This window comes from Spinacia oleracea, chromosome 4 (assembly GCF_020520425.1).
Source record: "Spinacia oleracea cultivar Varoflay chromosome 4, BTI_SOV_V1, whole genome shotgun sequence".
In the NCBI taxonomy this organism is placed as follows: Eukaryota; Viridiplantae; Streptophyta; class Magnoliopsida; order Caryophyllales; family Amaranthaceae; genus Spinacia; species Spinacia oleracea.
In genome coordinates this window covers 102,310,926-102,327,596 of record NC_079490.1, presented here as the reverse complement: position 1 = coordinate 102,327,596, position 16,671 = coordinate 102,310,926, and the positions used below count along the sequence as shown (strand labels likewise).

At 34.8% G+C, this 16,671-nt stretch overlaps 1 protein-coding gene and 1 long non-coding RNA gene across 2 annotated transcripts; one reads left to right on the top strand and one right to left on the bottom strand.

The window, feature by feature from the left end:
- Window positions 1–480: 480 nt before the first annotated feature.
- LOC110802957 (uncharacterized) lies at window positions 481–7,023 on the bottom strand. Its single transcript, XR_008919562.1, has 3 exons — window positions 6,506–7,023; window positions 6,376–6,415; window positions 481–1,166 (listed from the first exon to the last, which is right to left on the bottom strand). It is a non-coding gene; the product is annotated as an uncharacterized lncRNA (long non-coding RNA).
- Window positions 7,024–11,050: 4,027 nt separating this feature from the next.
- LOC110783785 (GDP-mannose 3,5-epimerase 1) lies at window positions 11,051–14,600 on the top strand. The gene is made up of 7 exons (XM_021988152.2): window positions 11,051–11,438; window positions 12,074–12,484; window positions 12,714–12,810; window positions 12,925–13,054; window positions 13,307–13,439; window positions 13,831–14,038; window positions 14,137–14,600. The coding sequence occupies exons 2-7, from the start codon at window positions 12,075–12,077 to the stop codon at window positions 14,290–14,292; spliced, it is 1,134 nt and encodes a 377-aa protein (XP_021843844.1). The 5' UTR covers window positions 11,051–11,438; window position 12,074; the 3' UTR covers window positions 14,293–14,600.
- Window positions 14,601–16,671: the final 2,071 nt, after the last annotated feature.

Here is a 16,671-nt window from a genome sequence, read left to right as displayed (position 1 = left end):
TAGTGACCGCCAAGCAGTCGCTAATTTAGTGACCGCTAAGCAGTCGCTAATTTAGTGACCGCTAAGCAGTCGCTAATTTAGCGACCGCCTAGACGGTCACTAAATTAGCGACTGCTTTGGCGGTCACTAATTTAGTGACTGCCTAGGCGGTCACTAAATTAGTGACTGCCTTGGTGGCGGTCACTAAATTAGTGACTGCTTTGGTGGCGGTCACTAATTAGTGACTGCCTAGGCGGACACTAAACTAGTGACTGCCTTGGTGGCGGTCACTAAATTAGTGACTGCTTTAGTGGCGGTCACTAAATTTGTGACTGCCTTTGCGGTCGGTAATTATGCAAATATCATTTGCAGCCAATTTTGTAAAATCGCATATATACCTGTATTATATGCCTGTATAAATATTATATATGTACCTGTAAATATTATATATGCCTGTATATATACGAATTTATATAAATCCTGTAAAATCGTATGAAACCTGCTCGATGTTATAATATTAAGCCTGTTCAAAGTCATACAACAAAGATTCATAATACACATAATGTTGTTCAAACATGTTAATACGAAAAGTTATAACTAGTTCAAACTAATACAAGAATACTAACTACCTAACACAAAGGTGTCCCGCCGTCGGTTGGATCTCGAGGGTCCTGCGACTGCGAGAAAGGAAAACCAGTACATTGACTGAACATCCGCTCGTAAGACTCCATTGCCTTTTTCATCTGGCCGACATGTTCTTCTCTTTCTTGTCTCTCCCTTTCTCTCTCTTGTCTCTCCCTTTCTCTCTCTTTTCTCTCCCTTTCCATCTCCCTTTGGTGCTCTAGTCGCTCTGCTTCTCTTTCTTCTCTCTCCCTTTGCCTCAAAAGTAGATCGTCCTCCATAGCCTTTAACATCTGATTTTTTGTTGTTTCAAGCTCAATGGACTTTTGGGTCAACTGTTGTTGAGTCTCTTCCAATCGAGATGACATTTGAGAATAAATAGATGGGGTGTATGAGCTAGAAGAACTACCACCCCTTCTAGATGGTGCAAAGTATAGAGAGTCTCCACTCCCCAGCCCGGGGACCTTTCCCTTCTTTCTCCCACCTACTGTCTCAAAGTAGATTTGGTTGGGATCTTTAGCAATGCCTTTTTCAACACATTCAGCAACATTTTTTTCATAGTTTTCCTACAAGAATTAAAATGATTATCACCCATGCATAACAAATATATTAAATTGAGCACATTTAAACTTAAAACATATATAGGCTAAATAAGGCATTTTCGCTCCCATTTTTCAACTAAAAGAACTAAGGGCTGATTTTAAACTTAAAACATGTTTCATAAGCTTTGTTTTCACTTGCTAAGTCACATTCAAACGTAGTTACTCACATATAAGGCCTATTTGGTCGTTATAGGTCATATATTGCCTAAAATGTCATTTTCTCGCCCAACTTTGAGCTAAGGAACCAAACTTGTCATTTCAAACCATTTACATGTTTTATGTGGCATATTCAAGGTTTCTAAAACCGATTCTAAGCAATTTAAGCACATTTAAGTCATATTTGGTCGATATAGGTCATATATAGGCTAAATAAGGCGTTTTCGGTCCCATTTTTCAACTAAATCACCTAGGGGCAGATTTTAAACTTAAAATGTGTTTCATAAGTTTAGTTTGAACTTGCTAAGTCACATTCAAAGGTATTTACTCACATCTAAGGCCTATTTGGTCGTTATAGGTCATATATTGCCTAAAATGTCATTTTCTCGCACAACTTTGAGCTAAGGAACCAAACTTGTCATTTCAAACCATTTACATGTTTTATGTGTCATATTCAAGGTTTCTAAAACCGATTCTAAGAAATTTAAGCACATTTAGGACATATTTGGTCGATATAGGTCATATATAGGCTAAATAAGGCGTTTTCGGTCCCATTTTTCAACTAAATCACCTAGGGTCTGATTTTAAACTTAAAAAGTGTTTCATAAGCTTTGTTTGAACTTGCTAAGTCACATTCAAAGGTATTTACTCACATCTAAGGCCTATTTGGTCGTTATAGGTCATATATAGGCTAAATAAGGCATTTTCGGTCCCATTTTTCAACTAAATCACCTAGGGGCAGATTTTAAACTTAAAACATGTTTCATAAGCTTTGTTTAAACTTGCTAAGTCACATTCAAAGGTATTTACTCACATCTAAAGCCTATTTGGTCGTTATAGGTCATATATTGCCTAAAATGTCATTTTCTCGCCCAACTTTGAGCTAAGGAACCAAACTTGTCATTTCAAACCATTTACATGTTTTATGTGTCATATTCAAGGTTTCTAAAACCGATTCTAAGCAATTCAAGCACATTTAAGTCATATTTGGTCGATATAGGTCATATATAGGCTAAATAAGGCATTTTCGGTCCCATTTTTCAACTAAATCACCTAGGGGCATATTTTCAACTTAAAACATGTTTCATAAGTTTTGTTTGAACTTGCTAAGTCACATTCAAAGGTATTTACTAACATCTAAGGCCTATTTGGTCGTTATAGGTCATATATTGCCTAAAATGTCATTTTCTCGCCCAACTTTGAGCTAAGGAACCAAACTTGTCATTTCAAACCATTTACATGTTTTATGTGTCATATTCAAGGTTTCTAAAACCGATTCTAAGCAATTTAAGCACATTTAAGTCATATTTGGTCGATATAGGTCATATATAGGCTAAATAAGGCATTTTCGGTCCCATTTTTCAACTAAATCACCTAGGCGCAGATTTTAAACTTAAAATATGTTTCATAAGCTTTGTTTGAACTTTCTAAGTCACATTCAAAGGTATTTACTCACATCTAAGGCCTATTTGGTCGTTACAGGTCATATATAGGCTAAATAAGGCATTTTCGGTCCCATTTTTCAACTAAATCACCTAGGGGCAGATTTTAAACTTAAAATGTGTTTCATTAGTTTAGTTTGAACTTGCTAAGTCACATTCAAAGGTATTTACTCACATCTAAGGCCTATTTGGTCGTTATAGGTCATATATTGCCTAAAATGTCATTTTCTCGCCCAACTTTGAACTAAGGAACCAAACTTGTCATTCCAAACCATTTACATGTTTTATGTGGCATATTAAAGGTTTCTAAAACTTATTCTAAGCAATTTAAGCACATTAAGTCATATTTGGTCGATATAGGTCATATATAGGCTAAATAAGGCATTTTCGGTCCCATTTTTCAACTAAATCACCTAGGGGCAGATTTTAAACTTAAAACATGTTTCATAAGCTTTGTTTGAACTTGCTAAGTCACATTCAACGGTATTTACTCACATCTAAGGCCTATTTGGTCGTTATAGGTCATATTTTGCCTAAAATGTCATTTTCTCGCCCAACTTTGAACTAAGGAACCAAACTTGTCATTTCAAATCATTTACATGTTTTGTGTGGCATATTCAAGGTTTCTAAAACTTATTCTAATCAATGTAAGCACACTTAGGTCATATTTGGTCGTTATAGGTCATATATAGGCTAAATAAGGCGCTTTTGGTCCCATTTTTCAACTAAATCACCTAGGGTCTGATTTTAAACTTAAAATGTGTTTCATAAGTTTAGTTTGAACTTGCTAAGTCACATTCAAAGGTATTTACTCACATCTAAGGCCTATTTGGTCGTTATAGGTCATATATTGCCTAAAATGTCATTTTCTCGCCCAACTTTGAACTAAGGAACCAAACTTGTCATTTCAAACCATTTACATGTTTTATGTGGCATATTAAAGGTTTCTAAAACCGATTCTAAGTAATTTAAGCACATTTAAATCATATTTGGTCGATATAGGTCATATATAGGCTAAATAAGGCATTTTCGGTCCCATTTTTCAACTAAATCACCTAGGGGCAGATTTTAAACTTAAAACATGTTTCATAAGCTTTGTTTGAACTTGCTAAGTCACATTCAAAGGTATTTACTCACATCTAAGGCCTATTTGGTCGTTATAGGTCATATTTTGCCTAAAATGTCATTTTCTCGCCCAACTTTGAACTAAGGAACCAAACTTGTCATTTCAAACCATTTACATGTTTTGTGTGGCATATTCAAGGTTTCTAAAACTGATTCTAATCAATGTAAGCACATTTAGTTCATATTTGGTCGATATACGTCATGTATAGGCTAAATAAGGCATTTTCGATCCCATTTTTCAACTAAATCACCTAGGGTCTGATTTTAAACTTAAAACATGTTTCATAAGCTTTGTTTGAACTTGCTAAGTCACATTCAAAGGTATTTACTCACATCTAAGGCCTATTTGGTCGTTATAGGTCATAGTTTGCCTAAAATGTCATTTTCTCGCCCAACTTTGAACTAAGGAACCAAACTTTTTATTTCAAACCATTTACATGTTTTATGTTGCATATTAAAGGTTTCTAAAACTGATTCTAAGCAATTTAAGCACATTTAAGTCATATTTGGTCGATATACGTCATATATAGGCTAAATAAGGCATTTTCGGTCGCATTTTTCAATTAAATCACCTAGGGGCAGATTTTAAACTTAAAACATGTTTCATAAGCTTTGTTTGAACTTGCTAAGTCACATTCAACGTTATTTACTCACATCTAAGGCCTATTTGGTCGTTATAGGTCATATTTTGCCTAAAATGTCATTTTCTCGCCCAACTTTGAACTAAGGAACCAAACTTGTCATTTCAAACCATTTACATGTTTTATGTGGCATATTAAAGGTTTCTAAAACTGATTCTAAGCAATTTAAGCACATTTAAGTCATATTTGGTCGATATACGTCATGTATAGGCTAAATAAGGCATTTTCGGTCCCATTTTTCAACTAAATCACCTAGGGTCTGATTTTAAACTTAAAACATGTTTCATAAGCTTTGTTTGAACTTGCTAAGTCACAATCAAAGGTATTTACTCACATCTAAGGCCTATTTGGTCGTTATAGGTCATATTTTGCCTAAAATGTCATTTTCTCGCCCAACTTTGAACTAAGGAACCAAACTTGTCATTTCAAACCATTTACATGTTTTATGTGGCATATTAAAGGTTTCTAAAACTGATTCTAAGCAATTTAAGCACATTTAAGTCATATTTGGTCGATATAGGTCATATATAGGCTAAATAAGGCATTTTCGGTCCCATTTTTCAACTAAATCACCTAGGGGAAGATTTTAAACTTAAAACATGTTTCATAAGCTTTGTTTGAACTTGCTAAGTCACATTCAAAGGTATTTACTCACATCTAAGGCCTATTTGGTCGTTATAGGTCATATTTTGCCTAAAATGTCATTTTCTCGCCCAACTTTGAACTAAGGAACCAAACTTGTCATTTCAAACCATTTACATGTTTTATGTGGCATATTAAAGGTTTCTAAAACTGATTCTAAGCAATTTAAGCACATTTAAGTCATATTTGGTCGATATAGGTCATATATAGGCTAAATAAGGCATTTTCGGTCGCATTTTTCAATTAAATCACATAGGGGCAGATTTTAAACTTAAAACATGTTTCATAAGCTTTGTTTGAACTTGCTAAGTCATATTCAACGTTATTTACTCACATCTAAGGCCTATTTGGTCGTTATAGGTCATATTTTGCCTAAAATGTCATTTTCTCGCCCAACTTTGAACTAAGGAACCAAACTTGTCATTTCAAACCATTTACATGTTTTATGTGGCATATTAAAGGTTTCTAAAACTGATTCTAAGCAATTTAAGCACATTTAAGTCATATTTGGTCGATATACGTCATATATAGGCTAAATAGTCTAACTACCGCTCGAAGTTTTCTAAATAAACAATCAAATAATTGATTTTATTAATTATATAAAAATCAATACTTATTAATGATATAAAGTTAAATAATTTATTAATGATATAAAGATCAATAATGTATTCAAACGCACTCATAAATTATATAAAGTTCAATAATTTACTTATAATTTATATAAAGATCAATAATTACTTAAACACAAGCCAATAAGGATAAAAATCAAATATAAATAATAAAATTCATTTACAATAAACACCTAAACATGCACAAATTTATTCAATACACTTACTTACTACTCAAATTCATTCTCTAAATTATTCGTTGTTTCTCATATGATATTCCTTGAAACTTTCTTGAAAATTTCATAACATTAACATACATCAAATTAAATATGGCATTCCTTGAAATTTTGGTATAAATTTAAATTTCATAAAATCTTACACATACATCAAATTAAATATGTCATTCCTTGAAAATTTCATAAAATTTCCATAATTTCCATACATCTCCATAATTTTTCAACAAGTCATTCCATAAATTCATTGAAAAAAATAAACATTGATTATCTAACAAGTCATTCCATAATTATGGGTCACTAAATTAGAAGAGAAAAAAGGTTACCTTCAAAGATCGAAGAGTTCACAGGGTTCACATAGAAAATCTACATTTGATACAAACAACAAAGTTAGGGTTTGAAAAATTGAATCATTTGAGTAATATTATGAAAAATTAAGAAACTGAAAAAGCTCACGGGTTTGTGCGCCGGTGGGCGGAGTTGTGAGCCGCCGGTGGGTGGAGTTGTGCGCCGGTGGGCGGAGGTGGTGCGCGGGTACCTTTTTGTTGAGTTCGCGCGCGCAGCTGGGTGGGGGCGCAACTGGGTGGGGGCGCAGCTGGCTGGGGGGCGCCTTGCGCCGGTGGGGGTGGGTCGGTTGGGTGGCGGCGACGTTTAGGGTGGCTGCGTCGTGGGCTGGGTGGCGGCGAGGTTTAGGGTACGGTGGCTGCGACGTGAGGTTGAGAGCCAAGCAATTTTGATTTTTTTTTTTTTTGAATGGTCGCAAACCTTGAAGGAGAAAGAGAAGCTGGTCAGTAAAAGTCATATGATTAGTTACTTTTTAAATTTTTTTTTTTTTATTTTAGCGACCGCTTATTGGTTGGAGATATTAAAAAAGCGGTTATTAAAATTTAAAATTTATTTTGATAATAGTCGGGTATTTACCGACTGCTAATTAGTCATAATGGGGGTAGAGCAGTCGCTAAATTTACGACCGTTTTGAAGGCGGTTGGTAAATTCTAAATTTACCAACCGCTCTTCCTTCGGTCGGTAAATTTAGCGACTGCTTAATTTTCGGTCGATAAATTTAATTTTACTGACTGTTTGTTTGGCGGTCGGTAAAAACGGTTGGTAATAACGCGCTTTCTTGTAGAACATATACTAAGTATCAGGGGAGTTCAATTTCCGATATTGGATCTGATCCGATCTGAAATTTCCGGATCAAAAAATGTGATCCGGATCCAATCCGAAAGTTTGGGATACCAGAAATTTTTGGATCGGATACCCGAAAATCCAAAATCGATCCGAATTAAAGAAAAAAATAAAAAAATATTGGGGTGCTAGAACACCATTGGTGGCAAATTTGAAATTTTCAGCCACACTGCGCGCAACGTGCGCCGCCAAGTGCCAACTACTAGTAACACCAAAATTTGAAAAGAAAATGAGGCAAGGCCGACGGTCCAAAATTTTCGTTCCCTCCTCCACCTTAAATTCGAATAAAAAATAATTGAGGCAATTAGATCAACCAAAATTCACTTAAATAAATCATTCAATAAATAAAATAACGCTTAGTTTCACTTTGAGGCGAAATAAACTTAGATTATTACGCTTAAGAAATTCGAAAAAATAAATAGTATTTCTTGTAAAATTTCTAAAAGGATCTTACATCCTCAAATAATGAATGAACAACTCGTCCAACTTATTGAAACCAAAAAAAGAACAAACTTGTAGCTTTGCTAATTATTGCTTTCCAACGAAATAAATAATAATTCTAAGCTATTACAAAAGATTTCCTTTAAGGGATAATTACATCACGCCCATATTTACTTTCCTTGTACTCATGAGGAGTAAAATATCGATCCGGAGGATCTTCATTATCTTCTTCTGGTCTGAATCATCTTCCATTTCTTGATCTTGAGCCATATCATACTGGAAAAATCTTCATCATTTTCATCTTCATCTTCATCTTCCATTTCAGTATCACTGGATATCTCAATTACATAAGTCTTTTCAACTGGTTCAGGGGTTAGAATTGCCACACTGTCATCTTCATCCTCTTCTTCTATTTCTTCATCACTAGGAGGGTATATTGAAAATTTGGGTTGAGGTAGCCTATTATTATAAGAGTTTTCAGCAATATCAATGATAGTTTCCAAAAAATTCTAGTCCATATAACCATAGTCCACTCTCATACCATACTTCCTGAAATAAGGGGATCTATCATGGCATTTGACAGTCACTAAATTTCACCTTAAGTGTTATATAAGGTTCACTCATAGGTAGACACTCAATCACTTAGGCTGCCATAATATCCTCATGTGTTAAATAATGCTCGTGCTTAATTTCTTCCCAATGTTGTCATGCCCACTTAGTTTTCCTCACACAAACTTTCAGAGACTCGTCATCTTTCTTCTCAAGACTTCCGAACTGAGTGAATCTTGAAGGTAACATTTGTACTTCCTGAAAGAACGACTTAATGGTTTACTAACGATCCCACCAAACCAACAAACAATACAGTTCAAAAGAAACATTAATTAAGTTTGGTGTAATTCATACAATCCACAATAATATGATTTGCATGAAATATGATGCACTTAATCACATAATGCATACTAACCAAGAAACACTTTAATTAATTCAAATAGCCACATAAGACATTCAAATAAAAAGACTCTTAAATGCATACTAATAATTAAATATACCCTACTTATTTCTACCATTTCCTAACAAAATAAAAATAAATTAAAATTATACTTAATTAAATTTAAAATAGTCGAAATAATCAAACAATTTTGGAAAATAAATCGAAAATAATATGAAAATAACATCAAAATTATCGAATTAATTTGAATAAAAAAATCGAAAATGATTCAAAAATTAAATCGAAGAATAAATCAAAGGATTAAATTAAAATTAAAAAATAAATAAATAAATATAATCCTTATCCTTAACATTCCCCACTTTTCAAAATAATAAGCTACTCCCTCCGTCCCCTAATACTCGCCCCATTTAGATAGGCACATAGTTTTGACAATTTAATTGACTTTCTTATGTGGTAGTTGATAGTGAGACATTTTTTAAATATAGTAAATGAGAAATGTGTCAAATAAAGGGGTTGGGGGTGGGGGTGGGTTGATTTTTTATTTTATTTTTATATATATTTAAGAAAGTAAGAACATATGTGGGTCCATGGTAAATGAAAGAAAAGATCTAATATTAGTAAAAAGTATGCCATTTATGGAAACGGGACGAGTATTAAGGTACGACTTTATAAGAAAAGCGGGGTGAGTATTTAGAGACAGAATGAGTATTTAAAAGCTTAGGCACCTAATACATCTTTTGGCTTTAGGAAAAGAAAATTTTAAAATCCAACCTAAAGTTCCCAAACCACTTAAGTAAATTTGATTGTAGCTAATCTAACTTTAGTTTAAGGAATTACCGCTTTATAGTAGTAGTTACTACAAAGTAGCTCTTAAACTAAATCTCTAAGATACCATTTTGTAGTATTACTTAGGATCTTTCGTTAGGAGAGGCTAGCTTGGAAGAGAGTTTTGAAATGAAAAAAGTAATGTTGATAAAGCTCAATATAGGAGTTTTTTAGATTAGAAGTTTGAAGAAGTGGTTGTAAAATGATAACTTTGTCCTAATATTGTCTTAAATTACAACTCTAGTCAACCTACAATATTTTATGTCAATGTCCTAAAATGTCCTTTTACACATCAAATGCCTAATGACTAACAACTAATTTACCAAACACTTTGCATAAGAAACTAATTCAACCAGCTAGTTAATAGCTAATACAAAAAACTAACAACTAATTGCAAAGCATGGCATTAAAATCAGCCATACGCCATCTACAAAGATAAAGTAGATCTGTAAATTACTGATTTAAAGAAAAGACATAATTGTTACAACCAAAACAATTACTCCGTATATTCTATATCCTATCGCACAATTCGCGCTCACCGCTTCTAGCTTGACGCGAGCAGTGATTTACGACGTTTTTGCATCTTTCCAAATAGAACCATTCACAATCTGCATACAAATTGTTCCAATCGACGAGTTGATCGTAAATCCTAAACCATACGAATCCAAAACGCATTTTCCTTTACCTTAAAAAAGAACCACATATTGTAATTATTGGGTCAAATCAAATCCTTTGAAAACCACTGGTATGGTGTAAGTTGCACATTAAGTTATAATTTCTTCTTATAAAAGTGTTAGAGCATCAATTGTAGTGATAACTCTTATTTCTCCCCTCTTAGTCTCTCTCCTAATCCACCTCATCATCACTCTTAATAAGAGTTAGGTACCAAAAAATACAAGAAATACACTAACTCTTAGAGCATCAATTATAGAGGACTCTTAGCCCCCTCTTAAGGAGAGAGAAATGTTAAGAGCTACCTCTTGGGAAAAACAAGGTAACTCTTAGCTTCCTCTTATTTAGAGGTTGATGGAGACTTCCTCTAAATAAGAGGTAGCTCTTAGAAAATAAGAGGGGGTTGAGGTGGCACATTGTGGGATATCATGCTTAATTTTTTGCATTTTTGTTATAAAAGTAAATTTAAAATGTAAAAAAATTAAATAAGAGGTAGTGTATAAGAGTTAGTGTATTTCTTGGGATTTTTAATAGTTAACTCTTAATAAGAGTGGTAATGAGGTGGATGAGGAGAGAGACTAAGAGTGGGAAAATAAGAGATAGCATCACTATTGATGCTCTTATACATTAACTCTTAGATAGCTTTATCATATTTTTAATTTTGTTTTTGTAATAAAAATGCCAAAAGACAAACACAATACCAATCAACAATCCACCTCACCCCTTCTTAATTTCTAAGAGTTAACTCTTATTTAGAGGATGTCACCATCAACCTATAAATAAGAGTGGGCTAAGAGCTACCCCAATTTTGTTAAGAGCTAACTCTAAAAATTTCTCTCTCCTTTAGAGTGGGCTAAGAGTCCCTTAATATTGATGCTCTTAGTTCCTATATCAAACCCTCAAAATGCAACAAATCAAACCATTATTTTTAGTGATCTTGATCTTGACTAATGACTACTGTATTTACATAATCAAATGAAATGCTTAGGGGCTTTCTCTTATACCAAAAAACTAGGCTAAAGTGTAAATTTGGCCCAGTGAACCCAAAATCTTGGAAAATCTAAAATTTCCAAGTTGGTAAAAGAAGGAAGATGACAAGCATGGGAATGTGACATAGTGATAAAGATGGAGAGAGAAAGTTGAAAGAGAGAGATTTGAGTGGCCATTGCTGTGCGGTTCTTCACCACTCCTTAGCCTATTTATAGCACTCTCCCTCTTCTCTCAAATTCCCTGCCCTTCTACTCCTTTTCATTATCACCTCACTCTCTTATCTCTTCTTCTACTCCGTAAAGCTTCGAATTTCGAGTTTACCGGGTAAGATTTCATCTGGGTTATCAGTTTTCATTCCATATTTTCCGTTTAATTTGAAATTCAATCTTTCCTTGTTCTGGGTTTGTTTTAATTTGTGGTTAATTGTATGATTTATGATTCTGTTTACGGATTTGTTTGGTGTTTTTGTTAAATTGAGTCATTTATGTTGTTGTTTCTTCATCAATTTTTCCCTTGCCATGGATTAATAAGCTGAATTTCGTGTTTCAGTGATGAATTTAAGCTGTATTTTCAATTTGATTGTCGTGGAAAGTCGGTTAGATCTATACAGGATGTGATTTTTTGATGTTTTGACAAAAAAATCGATTGATAGTTTAGAACGTGTCATCTACACGCTAACTATGAGCTGTCAGTTTTAGAATTGTCATAATTGTTTAATATTTGATTGTATTTTTGGGTCAGTTTGTTAGTATTAGCAAATTTTTGTGAATCATATCTATCACAAATTTTTGTGAATCATATCATTTTGGGATTTTGGGATTTTGGGACTAAGGTTTTGTTGTTGTTGTTGTTGTTGTTGTTGTATATCTATTGGGAACTTAGGATTGTGTGGTTTATTGTTTAAATGTAATAATTGAGGCCTGAATTAAGAAATTTGGTTGATTGAATTGTTTAAACAGAATGGGGAGTAATGATGAATTTGATTACGGTGCTTACACCTATGATAAGCTTGAGAGGGAGGCGTACTGGCCGTCGGGGAAGTTGAGGATTTCGGTCACTGGAGCTGGTGGTTTTATTGGGTCCCACATTGCTCGGCGTTTAAAACACGAAGGGCACTACGTCATAGCTTCGGACTGGAAGAAGAACGAGCACATGACTGAGGACATGTTTTGTAATGAATTCCATCTTGTTGATCTTAGGGTGATGGACAACTGCATGAAGGTTACCAAGGACGTCGATCATGTGTTTAACCTTGCTGCTGATATGGGCGGCATGGGTTTTATCCAATCAAATCATTCTGTTATCATGTATAACAACACAATGATCAGTTTCAATATGCTTGAAGCAGCCAGGATTACCGGTGTTAAGAGGTTTCATTCTCTTTATGGCTCCTTTCTTTAGCTATTGGCGGTATTAATGGGAATTTGTTGTTGTTGTTGTTGTTGTTGTTGTTGTTGTTGTTGTTGTTGTTGTTGTTGTTGTTGTTGTTGTTGTTGTTGTTGTTGTTGTTGTTGTTGTTGTTGTTGTTGTTGTTGTTGTTGTTGTTGTGAGAATCTACTGTCCAATTCTAATGGTGAATATTCTGAATACTTGGTGCAGGTTCTTCTATGCCTCAAGTGCGTGCATCTACCCAGAATTCAAGCAGTTGGAAACTGCCAATGCTAGTCTCAAGGAGGCTGATGCTTGGCCTGCTGAGGTATGTTTTTTTGGGATAACGAATGTCGAATGGCAACATATTTTACTTGATTTGACATTGGGATATTAGTGTTGGAATATGTTAGTAATCCTTGGCGTTTTACATTTGTCTTAGCCACAAGATGCTTATGGCTTGGAAAAACTTGCTACAGAGGAGTTGTGCAAGCATTACACTAAAGATTTTGGAATTGAATGCCGAATTGGACGGTTCCACAACATTTATGGTCCTTTTGGCACCTGGAAAGGTAACATGACAAATTCTCTGTTTCCTCTTGGGTAGCCATGATGACTTTGAACTAGATACATTGTGAGTTACGGGTGATAATTGGATGTGCTATTTCCTTTCTTCATAACCGAGAACCAAAAAAGTTTAATCAATTGATGTTTCATCATCAAATTATTCATAATGATTCTGTTTACTTAATACTTTCATGTATACCAATTGATGATTATATTGTGTTCTTTAATCTCTTGCCTTATTTTTCAATCATGTGTAGGTGGTAGGGAGAAGGCTCCAGCTGCTTTTTGCAGGAAGGTTATTACTTCCACTGATAAGTTTGAGATGTGGGGAGACGGGTTACAGACTCGATCTTTCACCTTCATTGATGAATGTGTGGAAGGTGTGCTTAGGTGAGTACTTTCCTTGGTTTAACTTATTGAATAGATGTTTACCAAGTAGTCCTTGTGATGTTATTGAATCCACAAGTCTTTATTCCATGGTTATAGATGAGACATTGTAGTAGGTTGTGAATGTTGCTGCTGACGTCTAGCCTCCTAGAAGTATGTTGGTAAAAGCTTTCAGAATTCTAAATTCGAAGATCTTTTGGAAATTTTTTCCTGTAAAAGTGTAAATATTCTTGGGATTTTTGCAAGTGGTGCTTGGATTAAATTTTTGTGAATGAGTGATATAGTTGGCTAATTGCTCGAAAAATGAAGCTTATAATATGCAGTGATACGAGTTGTAGTTACTTGAAGAGATACATTGTTGTAATTATGAACTAAACGTTGGGTGTTATTTTAGATTGACCAAGTCAGACTTCCAGGAGCCAGTGAATATTGGAAGTGATGAGATGGTTAGCATGAACGAGATGGCTGAGATAATTTTGAGCTTCGAGGATAGGAAGCTTCCAATCCAACATATTCCTGGGCCAGAGGGTGTCCGTGGTCGTAACTCAGATAACACACTGATTAAAGAGAAACTCGGCTGGGCTCCAACCATGAAGTTAAAGGTAAATTTCTAAACTTTCAGAAGCTTATCTCTGTGATTTGTCATTTTCTAATCTTTAAACCCATACCTCATCCTCTTATTCCAATACTCTTGTTGTAGGATGGGCTAAGGATAACATACGTCTGGATCAAGGAGCAGATTGAAAAAGAAAAGACTAAAGGTGTGGACCTCTCAGTTTATGGGTCGTCGAAGGTGGTCACCACCCAAGCTCCAGTTCAGTTAGGCTCTCTACGAGCTGCTGATGGCAAGGAATGATGCAACTTTTTTTATTTTTTTTTATTTTAGTGTGGTCAGAGAAGCCATCCACTGTTTTAGATCATATATGGGCTTTGCCTTTGTTTTATAGATAGTCATATATGCCTCTTTTTTTTTTTTTTTGCTATGCTTAGAAGTGATTTTTAGTTACTACTTTTATCAAGTTTCATCTTAACAGAAAATTGCCCTGCCCTGCCCTGCCCTGCCCTCGCATATTTATGTAGAATTATTGACAAGACCATTGTCATCACTGTGGTATTACCATTTTTTTTTTATCTCCACTATATATATACTATATATATATCTCATTCTTCAGGTCATTTTACAAAACAGAGTACAACTGCACAGTGCATCAGTTCTTATGGGTATCCTAATTTTTGGTGTGTTGGATTTGGTTCAATTCTTTACTAATTTGAGATGATTCATCGTCTATTCTAGTGGTGTTCATGAAACTCTAATAAAGCTGTTGCCTTCGTTGAGGTTTCGATAATACAAAGCCATTGACCACTTGTTTAGTGGTTGGCCCCTCGGTGGTGGTTCCGTCTTTCATCATTTAATTGCTATAGGACTGGAAGTATGATGGAATGGGAATATTCTGGTATTTAAAGGATCCAAATCCCTATCACTGTCGGTTCTTTTTGCCAAGAGTAGGCTATCTTTGTCCAATCTTATTCAACTTTTGGGTTTGGTCCCTATAGTTCATTGTGTTTCTGGAACAGAATATTCAGGTTCAACTTGTTAGAGCTATCAATTCTCAACCCAAACCGTTGCACCGATGGGTTGGTCCGATTATTTAGAATCCGAACCATTAATAATTCGTGAGAGCTGGAACCTGAAACCGATCCGACTATATTCAACCCGAATCTGAACCGACCCAAAAATCTTAACCCCATTAATATCTGAAACCCAATAACAAACCGTTCGGCAACAATCAGATCCGTTTCAACTCGAATGGAATGGATTTGTAACCCCTTCATGACCCAACCCGTTACAATCCGAATTACTTCAACCCGAGGAAACCTTTAATCCAATCGTTTACAACTCGGACTGCTTACAAACCGTAACCCGTTTAATCTGAACTGTTTACAACCTGTTACCCGTTTAATCTAAATCATTTGCAACCCGTAACCCGTTTAATCCCGCTACCGATCTTAAATTATTAACACTGTTAAAAGGTAGTTACCGCCCTTGTCCCCCTAATTCATGCCTCAATATTATAATTTATAAATGTATTAAAATTTGTTATTATAGTAATAACCTGATATTGTGATTTTATAATTTGGAACCGAATTGACATGACCCCAAATACAACCCGCTACCTATCTACACTGTATGAACCCAAACAGATAAAAATCGAAATGATAAGAATCTGAACCGATGTGAATCTGAACCCGATGTAACCCGACAAAATCTATTCAACCCGATCCATTTCAGACTGTAATCGATGAATTTGACCCAATATGAGTCGACTCGATATGAATCCGAGCCGATATGAGTTCGACCTGATATGACTGATGTGCTTGTAATTTGCACATCTTTAGGAGCCAATTATGATTTCTTTTGTGTATATATTAGCGTAGTTTAGTTGCATATAGTTGTATTTAGAGCTATTCCTACTCTATTGCATTTCTTTGCTTATTTTCTACAGATAGCTCCTCTCTCCCTATTTTTGGGCCAAGCTAAATCGACGCACGGAGTATGGATGTCCCGCTAATCCAAAAGAGAGATTGACCACACAAATGGGGTTCTGTAGACGCCTACATTTGGCCTCTTGTTATGGGGGAAAATACGCTCCTCATAACGTATCTTAATTGAAAAGCCCACCTGGAGAGTGCGTGGCAGCCAGCAAGGCATAAACAACATTAAGGATGCCGATCATGGCACTGGCTATTGTAGACGCCTACATTTGGCCTCCGGCTAGAAGCGATAAGTTCGATGATGAAACATGACAACCACTTGGCAAACACATTCCTAAACGACGAATGTTCTATGACTTACTGACTCATTATCCAAACCCAAAGTTTTCATTTATAATGACTGTTATTTATAGTAGCTGCCTATTTATGTATCCACTAAAAATGTAAACCATCCGAAGATAGATTTGTGTCAACGGAATTTTAATGCAATTAAAATTCTAAGACTTACAGACAGTTTAGTTGCACTCCGATTAAAATCCTAGAAAAGATTGAAAAGCACTTGAGAATTCTAGTCGCATTCCAATTGAATTCCTAGAATCCTAAAAGTATAGAAAAGGATTAAAACAGAGTTCTAGTTGAATATATTAAGAAATAAGGATTAAAAAGAGTTTAATACGGCATAAAAATGAATTAAATCTATAAAACTGAAAAAAACGTATGAAACCAAGATCATGCGCAATAA